At 49.3% G+C, this 18,797-nt stretch overlaps 3 protein-coding genes across 5 annotated transcripts; 1 reads left to right on the forward strand and 2 right to left on the reverse strand.

Moving 5' to 3' along the window:
* The first annotated feature begins 1 nt into the window (after position 1).
* On the forward strand, positions 2 to 4,941 carry TMEM199 (transmembrane protein 199). Of its 3 annotated transcripts, none has more exons than XM_043903163.1 (6): positions 2 to 253; positions 1,942 to 2,015; positions 2,343 to 2,432; positions 2,933 to 2,975; positions 3,205 to 3,317; positions 3,548 to 4,941. In XM_043903163.1, the coding sequence occupies exons 1-6, from the start codon at positions 52 to 54 to the stop codon at positions 3,629 to 3,631; spliced, it is 606 nt and encodes a 201-aa protein (XP_043759098.1). In that variant the 5' UTR covers positions 2 to 51; the 3' UTR covers positions 3,632 to 4,941. The 3 variants fall into 3 exon arrangements, with proteins under 3 accessions (XP_043759098.1, XP_043759097.1, XP_043759096.1); XM_043903162.1 differs by having other exon boundaries at positions 5 to 253; positions 3,613 to 4,941; XM_043903161.1 differs by having other exon boundaries at positions 5 to 253; positions 4,036 to 4,941.
* A 6,363-nt stretch (positions 4,942 to 11,304) lies between these two features.
* SEBOX (SEBOX homeobox) lies at positions 11,305 to 14,197 on the reverse strand. Its single transcript, XM_043903166.1, has 3 exons — positions 12,931 to 14,197; positions 12,604 to 12,764; positions 11,305 to 12,437 (listed from the first exon to the last, which is right to left on the reverse strand). Exons 1-3 carry the CDS (start codon positions 13,160 to 13,162, stop codon positions 12,057 to 12,059), a joined length of 774 nt encoding a protein of 257 aa, XP_043759101.1. The 5' UTR covers positions 13,163 to 14,197; the 3' UTR covers positions 11,305 to 12,056.
* A 148-nt stretch (positions 14,198 to 14,345) lies between these two features.
* Positions 14,346 to 17,303, reverse strand: VTN (vitronectin). Its single transcript, XM_043903165.1, has 8 exons — positions 17,136 to 17,303; positions 16,919 to 17,038; positions 16,510 to 16,842; positions 16,291 to 16,430; positions 15,870 to 16,026; positions 15,520 to 15,672; positions 14,761 to 15,123; positions 14,346 to 14,541 (listed from the first exon to the last, which is right to left on the reverse strand). The coding sequence occupies exons 1-8, from the start codon at positions 17,197 to 17,199 to the stop codon at positions 14,429 to 14,431; spliced, it is 1,443 nt and encodes a 480-aa protein (XP_043759100.1). The 5' UTR covers positions 17,200 to 17,303; the 3' UTR covers positions 14,346 to 14,428.
* Positions 17,304 to 18,797: the final 1,494 nt, after the last annotated feature.

The raw sequence follows: 18,797 nt of genomic DNA on the forward strand, positions 1-18,797 counted from the left end.
GGCGGACGGATGTCTGGGTTCTGGGTCACCTGACCGTGAAGTCGGCCAGTCATGGCGTCCTGTTTGTTAGCTGGCGAGCGATTTGTACGCGCTCTGGGTCCTGGTGGGGAGCTGGAGCCAGAGCAACTGCCCGGGAAGCTGCGGGCAGAACTTGAGGCCGCGCTAGGGAAGAAGCACAAGGGCGGCAATCGCCCGGCTCGCCTGGTTTCTTTCCGCCTGATCCGGGATCTGCATCAGTACTTGAGAGAAAGGGGTGAGCCCCAGGCTCCGGTTTAGGGTCGCCTCTTTTTTTTTCCAGAGTTTAGGCTGTCCTGAGGTCTTTTTTTCCTGAGGGGTGTATCTGTTGCTGAACCAAACTCGCAGCTTCTTTCATGACTCCCAGCAAACCCAATATACTGAGGCAGGGTTCTGGTGAAGAAAAGTACAGTATTTAATGCAGGGTGCCAAGCAAGGGAACGGGAAACAAGGCTCAAATCCACTCTAGTTTGGAATTTGAGTTAAGGAATTTTCGTTTAAGGAGGAGAACAAAGAGGCTGGGAATAATTGTCGTGTGATATTTCCTAATTGTGGTTTCGGGAGTCAGAATGTTTCTGATTTAGGATTCTCTGGTCAAGTGGTCCTTGGCTCCGGTGTCTGTTCGTTCACTTTGCCCTGGAGAAGCAACCAGAGTTTTCAGGTTAATGATGATATTTATAGCAGTACATTAAAGATGTTGTCAACATAGCAGTTTTAATCATCTGACTCTGGTTCATTAGTATTCTGTTAACACAGGATAGAAGTTAGAGGGGACCGGAAAAGGAATAAAGTTTTGGATAGAGAGATTAATCGTAAGGTCAGTAAGGAAACTCAGTTTTAGGGGGACTGGGTTTCAAATCCATCACTCTCTTTCACCCATGGAATGATCATCTGGCCAACCCAAGAGTCACCTCATAAACCCTGGGGAACCAGCCTACTCTCTTCATAATTTCCGCGGGAATTTTTCGTGGATGACAAAATTTATTGTGCAGTTCCTGTTCTCTTGAGTCTCGTCTAGGCCCACGTGACCCTTGAGAAAGTCCACATTCTAACTCAATGGCACTGCATAGGTTCAGTTTCTTTCTTTTAAGCCACATTAAAAAAAAAAAACATAGTGAGCTCACCCTGTGTGTGAATCTAGATTTCTTTCCATCTTAAGAGTGGTCACATCTGATAGAGTTGGTTGGTTTTTGTTTTTGGATATAGAATGATGGGAAGTTCTGTTGAAAGCTCTGGACTGGGAGTGGCATCTGAATTGTAGTCCTGACTCTGCTATTGACTCTTTGTGGAGGAGTCATTTCTCTTCCTTGAGCCTCTGTTCTTTTATATGTAAAGGGGTCCAATATGACAAACTGGCAGGTAAGGTCTTTTGCCAGAATTAACAGCCTGCCCAGAAATGGGAAGGGTAGATTATTCAGTTATTAGAACTAAAAAGGACCTTAGAGGTCATCTAGCACAGTGTTCTCTAAGTATTCACCACCACTAGGCCTTAAATCTATTTAGGGCAAGTTCTGTTGTGGCCACAGAAATGACCTAACTTAAAGATGAATATAAATGACCTGTGTGTTACTAGCTGTGACATTGGTTGGGTAATTGAGAGCCAACAATTAAAGTCACTATGCAGCACTAGGATATACTTATGTATGTGGGATTATCTTAGTTTCTTCCCAATTGAAAATGATCCTGGAGATGAACTGATATAAGAGTAGCCATGTTTTATTCTGGTAGAAAGACTTGGTGGGCTGGGGACTTCTTTGGCAGTCCAGTGGTTAAGATGCCGTGCTCTCAATGCAGAGGGTGTGGGTTTGAACCCTAGTTGGGAGACTAAGTTCCCACATACCTCATGGCACTGCCAAAAAAAAAAAGAATTGGTGGACTAGATCCTTCTCTGATCCTTCAACCTCACCTCTATGCATTTTTCCTCAGGTTCCAAACTATACCTTCATGAGCTCCTAGAAGGCAGTGAAATCTATCTCCCAGAGGTGGTGAAGCCTCCTCGGGTACGTAAGGGATTATATTTGTGAAAATGGATGTTGACTCAGTTGGGTTTATTCATTTTGCTTCCAAATTTATGAATCTTTGAGCACAAAATTTGTTCTTTGAATCCTTAAGAGCTGGGGTGGAGGAAACCAGATATTGTCCTCCCAGTCTGACAGCTTGGAAAACTGATACCCCCCCAAAAAAAAGAAAATAGTTTCCAAAGCACTGGAGGCAGGACTGGTGCATGGGTCTTCTTAGCAGTACTTTGCCCCCTGAAACCAGTGATTGTGACATGTTTTCTAGCAAGCTAGAAATGTCATTCTTCTTGTTTGATTTTTCTGCCTCAGAACCCAGAGCTAGTTGCTCGTCTGGAAAAGATTAAGATACAGCTGGCCAATGAGGAATATAAGCGGATCACCCGCAATGTCACCTGTCAGGTAAGAGCCCACTCTTCAATATGTGGACCCTGTAGCCCCTGAAAGCAGGGCCCTGCACTAGGAAGACGCACAGATGGAAGAAACAACGTGGAAACCTGGCTTGTATACTATTAATATTAAGGGACTATAGAAGCTCTGTGCTGCGTACAAGCCAAATACAGTTCCCATCCTATTTACTGAGACTGTCAGCTCAGATGGTGACTGATTTTTAAAGGTTGTAGAGGTGGAGATGAGCCTGGAGCCGTTCTTTTGACAGAGCACCCTACTTTTCTCTGGCATACACCTGGCCCAGAGGAAGAGAGGGATACATGGGTACTGGAAAAACACGTCTCTTCTCTGAAATGCTTGATCCAGAGAAGAATCCAACTGGTCGTAGACAAAATCCAGGGAGAAGACAGAACTAGTGTGTTGGGTGATAAAGAGGGCTGAGCCCAGACTGACCAATGAATACTCTCTGGGCTGCTTCCATTCTGAAATCCTTTGCTTTTTCTTTTTCCAAGGATCCAAGGCATGGCGGAACTCTCAGTGACCTGGGAAAGCAAGGTGAGGTACTAGGAAATCAGGCTGCGAAAGCCTCTCACTGGGATGGGTCCTCTTCCCACTTCCCACTTCCGTGGTCCTCCTTCCCACTCCATTGCTCAGGACTTAAGCCTGAGCTGTTCAGGCTTGCTGTTTGAGGAAAGCCTGGTTGATGGGGGAGGCAGCTGTGAGATAAAAGGGCCTCGTGGAGGATGCTGACCTAAAAGTTTCTTGCCCGGGCTCCTCCCCAAAGTGAGGTCAGTGAAGGCTCTGGTCATCACCATCTTCAACTTCATTGTCACGGTGGCGGCTGCCTTCGTCTGCACTTACCTTGGAAGCCAGTATATCTTCACAGAAATGACCTCGGTGAGTAGGTTCTGGGTAGGGCAGGGTGCCCCAGTTGGGAGTGTTGGGATAGGGAGGAGGTACACGAAAATGCTTTGAACAGGTTTTGTATTTACATGATAAACAAAGGGAGTGTTTGATCTGTCCAACAGTCATGGAGGTAGATAATAACCTCAGAAGAATCAGGATCTGGTTTTCTTCCCTTCCCCCCAACTTATGGGCTGGGTTGAGGTCCTCTCCATCCTTGTTAGGTGCTAGAGGCTGCAGAGCTGGAAGCTGGTCTGCATCACGTAAGCCTGATTCTCTCCCTTCCCAGCGAGTACTGGCTGCCTTGATCGTGGCCTCTGTGGTGGGTCTGGCCGAGCTATACGTCATGGTGCGGGCGATGGAAGGCGAGTTGGGAGAACTGTAACTCTGCTTCCTCATCGAAGTCTGGAGACTCCAGGGTCTCAGTTGCCAGTTGCTGATCCTCAGTCAGTGATTTGTACTCAGCCGAGTCAAGGCCACCTGCTCTTCCTGCGGGACAGTCCCATCCTGTCAGTTAACAGAGGGGGCAGTAGAGGAGACTTAGACAACAACAGGAAAGAACTGATCTGTCCGTACATTTTCCCGAAGCCAGTGCCCATCTGCCTTCTACTGTCCATTCTGGGCATTGCTGGGGCTGGGGTTTTTTCCCACTGGAATGAAAGAGAATCCAGGCCTTTCCAGAAGTAGACCATACTGCCTTGAACTTTCCCAGGTGCACAAGTCAGTGGTCGTCCTTGCTCCACATATCTTGATGCAGACCTGTAATTTATATCAGAAGACTCCAGAACAGCAGAGGGATTTGCTTTCTCCAGTTTGTGCTGGAAGAAGAACTGATCAGAGGACATCAAATAAAAGAAAGCCAGTTGATGCAGGATGGTGCAATTGTACACAAGGCAACTTTTTGGAATCTTAGTTTCTGCCTTCATTTTCTTCCTTCTGCTGGCCTTGTTCAGATTTTCTATGTTTCTGCCTGTCTTCACTACTCATCAGCCCTCCTTCAACTTCCCACCTTCTGGTCACCCTTTGCTCTGCTTCCAAAAATGAAAACAATGCAGATAGTAAAGCAGTATGTCTGCTTTTAATTGCAAAACCCCTTGTACTTCTTTGTATTTGTAAGGAGAGTATGCCTACTGTGAATTGTCTCAGCTAATGATTCTTTGTAGACTGGTGACTGTTTTCAGATTGAACTGTATGTGTAATGTATATGAGTATACACAAAGCAAAAATACATGGTATGTGTACATATTGTTATATATAAGCCTGTTATAGGTTATTTTATGTGGATTCTTAAACATGTTTGGGTAAGTGCAAAAAATAGTATGTAAAATTATTTTACATGATTGCTTTTGGTCTTCAGAACCATTCCAGAGGTTAGGAAAGGAAGCGGTTGTAGGCCCCTTTCCCAGAAGACAAAACCGAGATGAGAGAGGTGAAATGACCCTCAGCAGTCCTTTTTCTGTTAAATGGAGGCAAAGACTCCTAGGTTATCTTGAAGTCTCTGTGTAATGTTAAACCTGTAAGAACTTAGATTAGTGGTGTGTTGATGGAATCTGTGTAAGTCTTTTAGAAATTACAGTGGCATTATTATTTATCCAATAAATATTTATCAAATCCAGCATATTCTTTTTTTGTTTTGTTTTCTTTTTTTTTTAACTTTGGCCATGCCACGCAGCATGCCAGATCTTAGTTCCCTGACCAGGGATTGAACCCAAGCTCTCTACAGTGGAAGTGTGGCATCCTAACTACTGAACCATTGGGGAATTCCCTCCAGGGTGTTCTTATTTCACATCTTATGTCAACAGAGAAGTCCACAGACTTCCACAGTTGTGAGACTTAATTCAGGTCTGCTCCTAATGGTAGACCCTTTCTTTCTGTTTGTTCAGTGTAGGAGCTTCTAAGGTCTTTTTTTTTCCCCCAGGACACTCTTCTGTTCTTAGAAATTACACACTCATTGACTCAATAAACGTTTCCTCTACAGTATTGCCAGTTTCTTGAGTTACAGCAAGTCAGCCTCTCAGGACAATATTCTCCGTGAGCAAGAAGGAGGGTGTAGGCGCTTCTGTTACACCACACATCATTTTGTTGAGAAATCAGGGTTTCTGTTGTTGACCGGAAGAAATATCAACTTGAGAAAAAATACAGGCAATGTTTTACAGTGTTCTTAGCGACCCTGACTGTTTAAGACTGAGTTAAAAAGCTACATGAATCACTCTTTGCTCCTGATGAGCAAAGCGCAGTCAGATTTTTAGAATTCAAGTAGATACCATCTCTTTCCAAGTGGCTGAGTCTTGTAAGTAGAAAGAACTTTAACCTTTAGACTAATATCTATGCTATGTGCTTTAAAAATCTGTTTGAATTATTTGTTTTGGTCTGTACTCCATTCTTCTGCTTTGGCAATATCTCTGGGGTATATGGGCAGAGAACAGTAAGAAAAATAAGGGGAAAAAAATCTATAGATTATATCCTGATACATATAAATCAGAACAGAGAACCAGAGAATTTTAAAACACTACAGAAACTTCGAGAAATTAATTTTCCCAGCCAAGTTGTTCACAAAGACACTAATGTTCCAGAGGATCATCTGCCTCGTCCCAAGGCTACAGAGCTTAGTTATAGCCAAAACTCCGACCCCTGGCTCTTGGCTCTCATGTCACCATTCTTTCCAAATAACGCTGTTCAGTCTCTTCTTAAAATTAGAAAATTGGTCAAGTGAAAGTACGTATGAAGTACTAACATGGAGTGGGAACTTATTCTCACCGTGTACTTAATAACTGTTAGCTGCTTTTTCTCTCCCTGACCTTCATGAGTCTTGAGGTTGAAGTTTTCATTGTGTCTGATGCAGTTCCTAATTTTCTGTTTTCTCTCTCGCTTCTTTTCCTTCATACTTAAAATGCTTGAGGGAAGAGTGGCGAATACTGCCTATATTTGTTTAGGGTCTCTATTAAGCTTTGGTATTAGGGAGGCTGACAACACATGTGCCTTCAGACAGACCTTTGGGGGTTAGGCTGATCATCGCTTTGCTCTTTGGCATTAGTCAGTTGTATAGAACTACCCTCCACTTCCACTCTCATTAAAGAAAACATATTTCGTACACTGACCTAAAGATGTCTGGGCAGTTCTAATGATCATCAGGGATCAGCAAAAAGAGGTATTTAAAAAATTTAAAAATATATTTGTCTTAGCCATAAAAAAAGAGTGAAATAATGCCACTTGCAGCAACATGGATGGACCTAGAGATTATCATACTAAGTGAATTCAGAGAAAGACAAATTTCATACAATAATCCCTTACATGTGGAATCTAAAAAAAATCATACAAGTGAACTTATTTACAAAACAGAAACAGATTCATAGGCTTAGATAATAAACTTGCCGTTATCAAAGGGGAAAGGTGGTGGGGGGAGGGGTAAATTAGGTTGAGATTAACATATACACACTAAAGGAAATCGGTCCTGAATATTCATTGGAAGGACTGATGCTGAAGCTGAAACTCCAATACTTTGGCCACCGGATGTGAAGAATTGACTCTTTGGAAAAGACCCTGATGCTGGGAAAGATTGAAGGCAGGAGGAGAAGAGGACGACAGAGGATGAGATGATTGGATGGCATCACTGACTTGATGGACATGAGTTTGAGCAAGCTCTGGGAGTTGGTGATGGGCAGGGAAGCCTGGTGTGCTGCAGTCCATAGGGTTGCAAAGAGTCAGACGCAACTGAGCGACTGAACTGACCTGATAAATAAAAGTCAACTAGGACCTATTGTATAGCACACGGGAATCAATATTCTGTCATAACCTAAATGGGAAAAGAATCTGAAAAAGTGTGTAGGTATAACTGAATCACTTTGTTGTGCACATAAAACTAGGAACATTGCAAATCAACTATGAAGTGTGAAGTGTTAAAATCTCTCAGTTGTGTCTGACTCTTTGCGACCCCATGGACTTTATATTCCGATATAAAGTAAATTTTTTAAAAGCTAAAGGCAAAGGAGAAAAGGAAAGATATACCCGTTTGAATGCAGAGTTCCAAAGAATAGCAAGGCGAGATAAAGCCTTCCTCAGTGATCAATGCAAAGAAATAGAGGAAAACAATAGAATGGAAAAGACTAGAGATCTCTTCAAGAAAATTAGAGATACCAAGGGAATACTTCATGCAAAGATGGGCACAATAAAGAACAGAAATGTTATGGACCTAACAGAAGCAGAAAATATTAAGAAGAGGTGGCAAGAATACACAGAAGAACTGTACAAAAAAGATCTTCACGACCCAGATAACCACGATGGTGTGATCACTCACCTAGAACCAGATGTCCAGGAATGTTAAGTGGGCCTTAGCAAGCATCACTATGAACAAAGTTAGCAGAGGTGATGAAATTCCAGTTGAGCTATTTCAAGTCCTAAAAAAATGATGCTGTGAAAGTGCTGCACTCAATGTGCCAGCAAATTTGGAAAACTCAGCAGCAGCCACAGGACTGGAGAAGGTCAGTTTTCATTCCAATCCCAAAGAAAGGCAATGCCAAAGAATGTTCAAACTAGTGCACAATTGCACTTGTCTCACACGCTAGCAAAGTAATGCTCAAAATTCTCCAAGCCGGGCTTCAACAGTATGTGAACTGTGAACTTCCAGTTGTTCATGCTGGGTTTAGAAAAGGCAGAGGAACCAGAAATCAAATTGCCAACATCCGTTGGGTTATCAAAAAAGCTAGAGAGTTCTAGGAAAACATCTACTTCTGCTTTAATGACTATGCCAAAGCCTTTGTGTGGATCACAACAAACTGGAAAATTCTTAAGAGGTGGGAATACCAGACCACCTTACCTGCCTCCTGAGAAATCTGTATGCAGGTCAAGAATCAACAGTTATAACTGGACATGGAACAGACTGGTTCCAAATCAGGAAAGGAGTATGTATGTCAAAGCTGTATGTTATCACCCTGCTTATTTAACTTATATTCAGAGTACATCATGCAAAATGCCGGGCTGGATGAAACACAAGCTGGAATCAAGATTACCAGGAGAAATATCAATAACTTCAGATATGCAGATGACACCACCCTTATGACAGACAGTGAAAAAGAACTAAAGAGCCTCTTGATGAAAGTGAAAGAGGAGAGTGAAAAAGTTGGCTTAAAGCTCAACATTCAGAAAACTAAGATCATGGCATCCAGTCCCATCACCTCATGGCAAATAGATGGGGAAACAATGGAAACAGTGACAGACTTTATTTTCTTGAGCTCCAAAATCACTGCAGATGGTGACTGCAGCCATGAAATTAAAAGACGCTTGCTCCTTGGAAGAAAAGCTGTGACCAACCTAGACAGCCTGTTAAAAAACAGAGACATTACTTTACTGACAGTGGTCCATCTAGTCAAAGCTATATGGTTTTTCCAGTAGTCATGTGTGGATGTGAGAGTTGAGCTATAAGGAAAGCTGAGCGCCAAAGAATTTATGCTTTTGAACTGTGATGTTGGAAAAGACTCTTGAGAGTCCCTTGGACTGCAAGGAGATCCAACCATTCCATCCTAAAGGAAATCAGTCCTGAATATTCATTGGAAGGACTGATGCTGAAGCTGCAACGCCAATACTTTAGCCACCTGATGCAAAGAACTGACTCCTTGGAAAACACCCTGATGCTGGGGAAGATTGAAGCCAGGAGAATGGGACAACAGAGGATGAGATGGTTGGATGGCATCACCAACTCGATGGACCTGAGTTTGAGTAAATTCTGGGAGTTGGTGAAGGACAGGGAAGCCTGGTGTGCTGCAGTCCGTGGGGTCGCAAAGAGTCAGACACAACTGAGCGACTGAACTGAACTGAACTGAAAACTTAATTATTCAGTAAGATTCCCACCAAAAATAAATAGATATAAAAATAAAAACTACCCACAAAAAAAGTGATTAATTCATATGTCAGAGACTTTGAAATACATGCCAATGGTCATCTCAATTATGTCTAATAGTAAAATCCTATATTGGATACAACTTAAATATCAGTAATAGAGTGATTAAGTAGATTATAGCAATAGATACATTTTAAAGTATTATACAAAATACTGTGCAAAATAAATTGCTACACGACCCTGGAACATTAAAAAAAAATTAGCTATACTGAACACTGAAACTTCTTTGGAGAGTCACAGCTGTCTTTTTTTTTTCGCTGCATCAGGTTTTAGTTGACACATGTGGAATCTAGTTCCCTGACCAGGAATAGAACCTGGGTCCCCTGCTTTGGGAATGTAGAGTCTTAGCCACTGGACCACCAGGGAAGCCCCCACAGCTGTACTTACCTGTGCTAAACTCCGTGGCCAGGGTCCCCACATATCCTCAAGCTTTCACAGTCTCCACGTAACTGGATTCCAAATTTTAGATACAGAGCAGCCTTTTTTCTTTTTTTCTTGGCTGTTCAGCTTTCAGGATCTTAGTTCCCCAACCAGGGATCCAGCCTGCGCCCACGGCAGTGAAAGCACCAAGTCCTAGCCATGGACCGCCAGAGAATTCCCATGGAGCTGGACTTCTTAAACTGCTTCTGACCCAGGGCAATTTCTCAGGATGCAATTGGAGTCATTCCCCACATACTCCTCTTTCTTGGGAAGGCGTCCTCACTTGATCCCAGCCCCTACTCACAAGTCAACAGACTGCTGTGGCATTGAGTAATTTGTGTGTGTGTGAGTCGCTCAGTCGTGTGTTTGTGACCCCATGGACTGTAGCCTGCCAGGCTTCTCTGTCCATGGGAATTCTCCAGGCGAGAATACTGGAGTGGGTTGTCATTCTCTTCTTAAGGGGATCTTCCCAACCCAGGGATCAACCCTGAGTCTGCTGCATTGCAGGCAGATTTTTTACCCCCGAGCCACCAGGAGCTCCTAATCAGACTTCTCAGGTGGCTCAATGGTAAAGAATTCGCCTGCCAAGGCAATAGATGTGGGCTCGATTCCTGGGTCGGGAAGAACCCCTGTAGAGGATATGATAACCCACCCCAGTATTCTTGCCTGGAGAATCCCATGGGCAGAGGAGCCTGGAGGGCTATACCCCTCGGGGTCGCAAAGGGTCAGTGACTGAGCATGCACACGTACACGCATACATGGGCCACTCTGCTGGCTTCTGGAGCTAAAGCAGCCAAAGCCTGAGTGCCTGCTGAGGAAAGGGCCGTGGTACAGGTGACCTCCATCTGCAAGGGCAGAATCAGAAACAGGAATCAGGTGGCCTTTCCTCCGCTTCTCACCCAACTTGGGGAGCTCTGCTGTCAGGCACTGCCTCTGTCTTACCATACCACGCTTTCTCCAGTGCAGTCTGGGTCCAGGGCTTCCTGGGGAGCAAGGGGAGTCCTTGCCAGAAGCCCAGAGAAACAAGAAGCTTGGGACCTTCCCAGTTTCTCATGTCCCACCGTATGGAGCATGCTAAGTCCCTTCAGTTGTGTCCAACTCTTTGTGACCTTGTAGACTGCAGCCCGCCAGGGTCCTCTGTCCATGGGATTCTCCAGGCAAAGGAGCGGGGACTAGCATCCACTGAGAGCTTTTATAAATACAATGTGTCACGCACCACGTGAAGCCCTTCACCTACATTATTGCTTCTCATTCCCAAAACAGGAAATGAGTATTACCATCCCCATTTTTTCAGGCTCCTAGACTTTCGGAGAATTCCAAGACTACATAGCAGCTAGGATTTGAATCTAGCACAGACCAATCGCAAACTCCAAGCTCCAGAAGCTGAGCAGCTACAGAAGCACAGGGAGCTGGAGTGTCCTGGAACAAGTGGGCGCAGGAGCAAGGGGTGCAGCTGAGGCTCCCTTCTCTCCAGGGTCTGTCAGCCAGAGCCCTAAGCCCTTCGATTAACCCTCCTCCCTCTAATCCCAGCAGAAGCCTGGGTAATAACTCCCACCCAGAATCTGCACGGAACCTGGCCCTATTTAGGGATTAGGTGATGGAGATAAATTTCAAAAGCAAACGGCCCCCATCCCAATTCATTTGCAGCACAGAACAGCCAGATTAAGGTACAGAGTTGGGGTTTTATTTGAAGATTAGTTGGTATTACAGATGACAGTGATACCAAAACCCAACGCTGCCAACATGCACGCTTCTCCCCACCCCATCCTGAATCTGCAGGTTGTCTCTGCAGCCCCAGGTCAGAGGGCAGCCAATCTCATATTTGTGAAAATTAAATCAACGTAAGCCCTGGGCTCCTATTTCTACTTTATGACTTTAATATCACTCCCTCTTCAGATCCATGGCTCTGATTAATTTGTCCAGGTGGCAGGAGGACAGGAGAGGGGGGCCCTGAACTATAAAAGGACTGGTCCCTGCAGTCTAAAATTAGGATCAGCCATCTCCCAGCTTACTTAACAGTCAGGTAATGGCCTAAAGGGCCCTTGGGTACAGGGCAATCGTCCATTGTCCTTTAGAGGGAGGAGGTATTGTCAGCTGGGATGAGAAGAATTGGGAAACTGGCAGAAGTGGAAAACATGGGCTTCTATCTCATCCCTCTGTAGGAACCTCCTGTCGAGATGATGGACGGGGAGGGTGCTAGGTAGCAGGAGCCAGGCCCTCATTACACCATAGAATCTGTATCGAGGCTGGTCTGGAGGACAGTGGAAGGGAGGTATCCCTGAGCTAATACTTTCTTCCCGTAAGAAAACTCCCTTGTGTAAAAGGAGGGTTCAGGAGATCCACTTACGGTGTGTTCAGTCTTAAGGGGCAGAGTGGGCTACAGGAGCCAGAGGAGGGGTCTTGCAAGTCCTAGACCTAGGTTAGGAGTGATCCAGGTTGGTGACAATGGCTGAGGCATAGATGAGGTCAGACAGGCTGCCCAGTGAGGTCTGGGGAGCAGCTCGCTCAGAAGAGAGGTGGGCCCCTGAAGACCCAGCTGGGGCCCAGGGGGCTGCAGCTTTAGCCCCCACCCAGCCCTGCCCTGGACCCAAGCCAGGAGCTGGGCAGGAGGCCTGTCGACACACACAGGAGCCCTGTGCTGTGCTGTTGGAGGGTGGAGGCTGGCCAAGCATCCAGGGCTCCGGGGCCCGCTGGATGGTGTCCGGAAGAGAACGGGACCTCTGGGGAGGCTCAGGCCTGGGGCTTAGGCCTCCTGGCTTTCTATCCTTGATTCTCTTGGCTCTGCGGTTCTGGAACCACACCTGGTAAGGAAAGAAGGAGCCGCTTCTGGTTCCAGCACCCCCTCCCCCCAGGTACAGGGAAAGCGGAATCTGGAGGCAGGATACCCGGGGAGAATGGACTGCGGGTCACTCCTAGAAACTCACCGTGCAAGTGCACCCCATCCTGAGGTGGGTAATCACAGCTCACCTGTATCTTGGCCTCAGGAAGAGAGGTGACCCGGGCCAGGTGCTCACGGGTGCCGATGTCGGGGTAGGGCCGTGCCGCAAACACTCGCTCCAGCTCAAGCAGCTGCCCTCTGCTGAAGGTGGTCCTCTTTCTCCTGTGGGGACCCAACCCACTGGCACAGCCTGCAGGCCGGGGTGGAGGGTCAAGCCAGGACTCCCTGTGAGAGCCTCCGCCCCAGTCTCAAAGCCCCCAGTAGACCCTGAAGCCCCTACTCCCCGCCCCTCTTCAGCCTGCCCCATCACACCTTCCCCACGTCCTCCCCCTGCCCACCCTTTCCCACCAGATCACCTGCTGGAGATGCATCCACTGGGCTGGTCATGGAGCCGGCAGAGTGAGGAGCCAGACGGCCATGCCAAGGCTGTGCCCGCACCAGTCCCCTCCGAGTGTGGGGTTTTATCCCGCTCAGAGGCCTGGCCCCGCCTCCAGGAGGGGGTGAATCCCCGGAGGAAAAGGAGCCTCGTGGGAATATGGGTGGGGCAACCCTGCTCCTCCGGGGCTTCACCAAAGAAGCTGGCCTCATCCCCCATTCCTCACACTTCAAACTCTGGCAGTCTATGTCTGAAATCCTGTACTTTATGAAAATCCTCCCATGGTTCCATCCAGGAAGGCATGGATGCTCCCAGGGCTTCAGCTGCCCTTCCTGGGGCCTGGGGGGCCGGCTGCCTTTGGGGGAGACAGGGTGGAGTCCTATCCCACAACTGAGATGGGGCTGAGGAAGCTAGACAGGATGTGGAGGATGATGGGGACAGCAGATGAGCCAGAGCCACCCTCCCTTCAGCAGGACAGGGAGCAGATGTCACTACCAGATCACCCTCGGGTCTTGCTTTAGAGCTTGGCCTGCTCCCGTGGCCGCCTAAAAGCCCAAGTGGACTTCCTAGAGTCCAGGAACTTGGAACCAGAGGAGGTTCCACAGGTACATTTGGTGGGGGGGGGGGCATTTAAGAAAGATGTTATTATGATGTTCTTGTCCTTAGCAGTCTTCTGGGCCACTTTTCCAAAAGAAATGGGTGCATTTGAATTTCCTTTTGGTCCCTGACTTTCTCTGTGTTTCCTGCCTCAGTGCCCTGCACCCCAGACCCAAGACAGAGAGAGACCTCAAAACCCCATAATTGTAGGGATAGGTTTGGGGGAGCACAGTGATCACCTTCTCAGGGGCTCTTGAGTGTCTGAGCTAACAGCATTTCAGGTCCAGGATGGGCAGAAAAGCTAAGCCGCAGTCCACTACCTCCTGACCCCCTGCCCCTTCTAAGATCCGGGTCAATGACAAGAGGCAAAACAAGCCCCGGGCTGGGTGGAGTGGCTTGGTGACTCCTGTCATCCTTAAGAGGGGTTCAAGTCCCTGCTTAGCTGCTGGTGGGTTGTTGGGGACTGCTTGGTGTGGGAGGAAGGCTTGCATTCATGAGGCTCTCCCAACAGGTTTTCTGGCTCACTGAGAGGGCTTGAGCTCAACACAGGCTGGACACAAGGAGGATCTTCTCTGTCCCACCCCGCCAAGCCATCCTGACTGCCCGACTTCCCCTCCTTTACCCAGGCAGACCCCTGCCTCCTGCCTCTCCACCTTGGTCAGGCCAGGCGTCCGTTTTTTTCTTTTGGCCACACCATGTGGCACATGGGATTTTACATCCCTGACCAGAAACTGAACCCATGCCCTGATTTCTTAACCACTGGACTGCCAGGGAGGTCCCAGGACAGTAGTCTTAAACTCAGGGTCAAGGGATCTTTATTGAGCTGGAAGGAGGATCCTGGATTAGGGAGCAGCAGAGGCCAGCTGTCTGGACTCAGACTGCTATGCATGGCCAGGGACTGGGCAGCCCAGCCAGTACTGGGCAATGGAGCGTGGGTAGGGAGGGATCACAGTGTCCACTCGCCGCGTGCGAAGGTTCACTCGGTAGTACTTGTCTGCAAGAGAGGTCGGGAGATGGGGTGAGAGACACAGCCTGCCCATCCTGCTCTAAGAAGACCTGGGTGTCTCCTGGAAGGGTGAGTGAACATCCACCAGGCACCCGAGGACTCCCGGCCTGCCTCGTCACCACTCAAGGGCTGTGGTCAGCCCCCAGGGACCAGGGACAGCAGGAACAACCCAGCCAGACCAGCTACAGGGCAGGCAGGGGCTCCCACCTTCTGAGAAGAAGTAGACACTCTGGATGGGCTCACAGGTGGCAGGCACAAGCCAGTCCATCTCATAGTTATCATAGTTGTTGGCTCCCAGGCCCAGCTCCTCGCTGGAGAACCAGGATAGCCAGGTGGACCGAGATCTCCGGTAGGGGTTTTGGCTGCGGCTGCGGCCGCGGCCACGGCCTCGGCCACGGTTTCGCAACGAGCGGTAGCGTTTGCGATGGCGGCGCGCAGACTTAGTCATCTTGGCCTGGGGGAAGCTTGGAGCTGAGCCTGAGACATAGATGTGGCCGGCCATGGCCGCATCCAGTCGTCTCGGCAGACCAAGCCAGTCGCGGCTGATGAGCCGGGGCTGTCCAGCACCACCTGCAGTGAGGAAGGGGTGAATGCAGAGCCTTGGCAGCCAAGAATGGGCTGTCTGCCTTGTCCAAGGACAGGCAGCAGGCTAGTGGCAGAGCCCCGCATCCTGGCCTTTCCCCTGGCCTCCCTCCACCGTAGCCCTCCCCGGTTGCCCCAGTCACAGCCCCTCCTTCTGCTAGCTATGCTAGGCAAAGTCCAAAGTGTGGGGTCCAGGTGGAGGCAAGCCTCCCCTCACCAGCGTCAACAGAAGCAAAGTCTGGCCTGAGCAACCTGAGCAAACAGCTTTTGATCGATCACTGCGCAACTGCAGCCTCTCAGGCTGGCCCAGCCCTCCCTCTACCTGGGGGCTCCCAGCCCCCTGGACCGGGAAACAAGACTCAACCTCCCGCCCTCCCTCCGTACCAGAGGGACCACCCCAGAAGAGAAGTCGGAAGATGTCCTCCCAGCTGTCCCGCTGCATCAGGGCAAAGTGTTTAAACGCTGCCGGCTGGGAGCCGCCTTCACACTCCTCTTGACTGGGCTGCTGCTGGAACACATATTCCCAGTAGTGGTTGCCTGGGGAGGGGTGGCCATGAGCGAGACTGGAAAGCCCCAAGGCTGTGCAAGTTGGGAGCTCCCGGTGTGGGTGGGAGTAGGGGAGGTGGGGTGTGGAGGGGAGGTGGGGGAGAAACACAGGCCCGTCCCCAGTGAAGCGTGGAAGAAACCCAAGACTGCTCCACCGTCTGCACACCCTCCCGCCCACCCCTGAGTACCCTTGAAGAAGTAGACCCGCTCCCTGCTGTTGTAGTTGTGAGCGGGGAGGGCCAAGGCTGCATCCACGTCATCCGGAATACCCTTGAAGCCATCTGAGATGTTTCGGGGGAAGTCAGGCTCCAGGACACCGTCCTCAAAGCGCCAGTACAGACTACCCTAAGGGGTTGGGGAGGAGAAGAGGGTGGGCAGGCAGTTGGCTGTGCAGAGAGGTGCAGAATCCCCCAGTCAAAGCGAGCAGCTCTAGTTCCAAGCTTGTTGCTCAGGAGCTGAAGCCTTGAGCTTTTGTGTGCTCACAGAGCCCCAGCCAGGGACCACAGGCCCGAATCCAGCCTCCTTGCCCACGCTGGTCCTGGGCACAGCTGCTCTCAACCTCTACCCAGATACTCTCAACCCTGACCCACAGCCCCCTGGGCCTGGCACCTTGAAGAGGTACGTCTTTCCCTCACAGTTGACACGGGTGAAGGCGGCATCAATGGGCCCCTCGATGCCCCAGACATCTCGGATGAGTTTGGGGTATCCAGGCCTCACTGCCTTTTCATCCAGCTCATAGCAGTACAGCCCTGTAGGGAGGGATGTCGTGTGAGGGGGGATGCCCCTGGGACAGACCCCTACCCCCAAGTCCTGCCTCCCTTGAGTCACCTCGGAAGGCAAAGAGGGAACCATTCTTGAGGTCGGTGAAGGCATCAAAGGGTTTCCCACTGCACGTCTCCTCCTCTGCTGGGGACTCAGAGATCCCTGGGTCACTGGTCCCCACTTCAGGCTCTGAGTCTCCCCGCCCAGGTAGTGGGGCCTCTTTCTCAGGGCTGAGAACCGGTGCCTCGACAGGCGTCTCTTGGGTCTGGGCCTGCAGAACGGGGGCCAGGTTGGGGCTCTCGGGCTGCGCTTCAGTGCTGAGGTTGACTGTCTGCGCCTCGTTGTAGTCATAGAACCTGTACTCATCTTCTGGCAGATGGAACACATCCCCACGAGTCACTGCGGGCAGGGAGGGTGGCGGTGAGTCTCCAGCTGCACCGGGGACCCCAGGCCCGCCCAGCCGCTCTGCACGCACCTTGGGGCTTGCACTCGGCCATGAAGTCAGCACAGCAGCTCTGGTAGTAAGAACAGAGCTCGTCACACTGACACTTTCTGGTGGCGTTGAAGCCCTCGGCGCAGCGGCCCTTGCAGGACTCTGTGAGGAGCAGGTGTCAGCTGGCACGGCCAAGCCCAGGCTACCCTTTCCCACCCTACCTTGACCCCAATGGCCACCAACACCCCCACCCCCGCACCTTGGTCAGCCACAACAGCCCATGCCAGCAGGGCCAGCATCAGAAGGGGCCTTAAGGATGTCATGGCGGGGCCTCCAGCCTTGAGCCTGATGAATAGGTTCCTGCGGTCTCTGCTTTGATGCCTGAAAAAAGGAGGAAGTGGAGAGACAGGGAGTGGAGGTGGGTGAACCAGAGAAGAGGAGCTGCCTTTTCTACTAATCTGTTTGCTCCACCTCCAGCCCAGCCCCCAGTGCCCCGACCCCAGAGGCTATTGCAGCAAAGGGTCACATTCCTAGAACTGTGGGTCTGGGACAGCTACGAACAGAATCCTTGCCAAGCTCAGGGACCTCTCTGAAGAGGACTAGTGCAGTGAACTTGGAGCACAGAAAGAAGTCCCACTCTGCCGATCCACTGGCTGTGTGACCTTGAGCAAACCGCTTTACCTGCCTTAGTTCTCTTTTTAGGCAAATGAGACTAATCATATTTGCCTCATAGGGTGTTGGGAGCTAAAGCCGACAAGAAGTCCAACTCCTGGAGCAGCCCCAATTTCATCCTACTGCAGTGGTTATTGATCTGTGATCTGTTTGATGAGGCACATCCCTGGCTGGGTAGTTCACTCACCCCTTGTGTATTTAGGGCAGTGGAAGAGGCGGTAGGAGCTGGGGAATTTTTTTTTATCATAAAAGAACAAAGTTTTCATTTCTGGGTTCATCTCTAGGGTACATTGATTTCCCCAGGCCAGTCTTCTCTGCACAGTCCATTGGGTGAATATTAACCCTTTGTAGTGGATAAGATTCCTGAGTCCTTTACTAATTTACTGCTTCTCAGCAGGCCACAATCCACCTCCAACCTCATCCTTTCCCATAGGTAACAGTTTTGGTCCTGTTCCCCACACTTTTCAGCTCTAGTGAGAAATAAGATCCCTCTACCCAGAAAATGCTCACTTGGCACAGAATGCCTGATTTCATGCCCACTTTGAGGGGTCTATGGACCTCCTCAAGTCCTCCCACCACCTGGAGTAAGTTGTTCTCAGAGATTTCACTGATTTTTTTCTGTTCTGTAATCAGAGGGGAAAAGACCCTGATGCTGGGAAAGATTGAAAGCAGAAGGAGAAAGGGGCGACAGAGGATGAGATGATTAGATAGCATCACCAACTCAGTGGACGTAAACTTGAGCATACTCCGGGAGATGGTGGAGGACAGAGGTATCTGGCATGCTGCAGTCCATGGGGTTGCAAAGATCCCGACAGTACTTAGCAATTGAACAACAACAAATCAGAGGGGAGTGTGCCTTTGAGCAATCTTCTCTATGGACCTCAGTCAGTTTGGCTGTTAAATGGGAGCACTAATTCCTACCTCGTAGGCATGATGAAGACTTAACTGAGAAGCATAAGGTGTCTCAAGAATTGTTATTATGATTGCATTAACCGTTAGTTGGACAAGGGCACACTCAGTCTTGTTTCCCTCACAGTCTAGCGTCATTCCAGCGTAAAACTGGGGCGACAGAGGCTGAGATGGTTAGATAGCATCACCGACTGAGTGGACATTAATTTGAGTCTACTCCGCCCCTCCACCTCTGAACCCAGTAGAGGGGCAGAGAACACGACGGCAGGGAGAGGCTTGGCCAGAGTGTGGGCGTGGCTGGGGAAGACGGGGGTGGAGCTACGCAGGCGGCAGGGGAGGA

Source organism: Cervus elaphus, chromosome 5 (assembly GCF_910594005.1).
Source record: "Cervus elaphus chromosome 5, mCerEla1.1, whole genome shotgun sequence".
Lineage (NCBI taxonomy): Eukaryota > Metazoa > Chordata > Mammalia > Artiodactyla > Cervidae > Cervus > Cervus elaphus.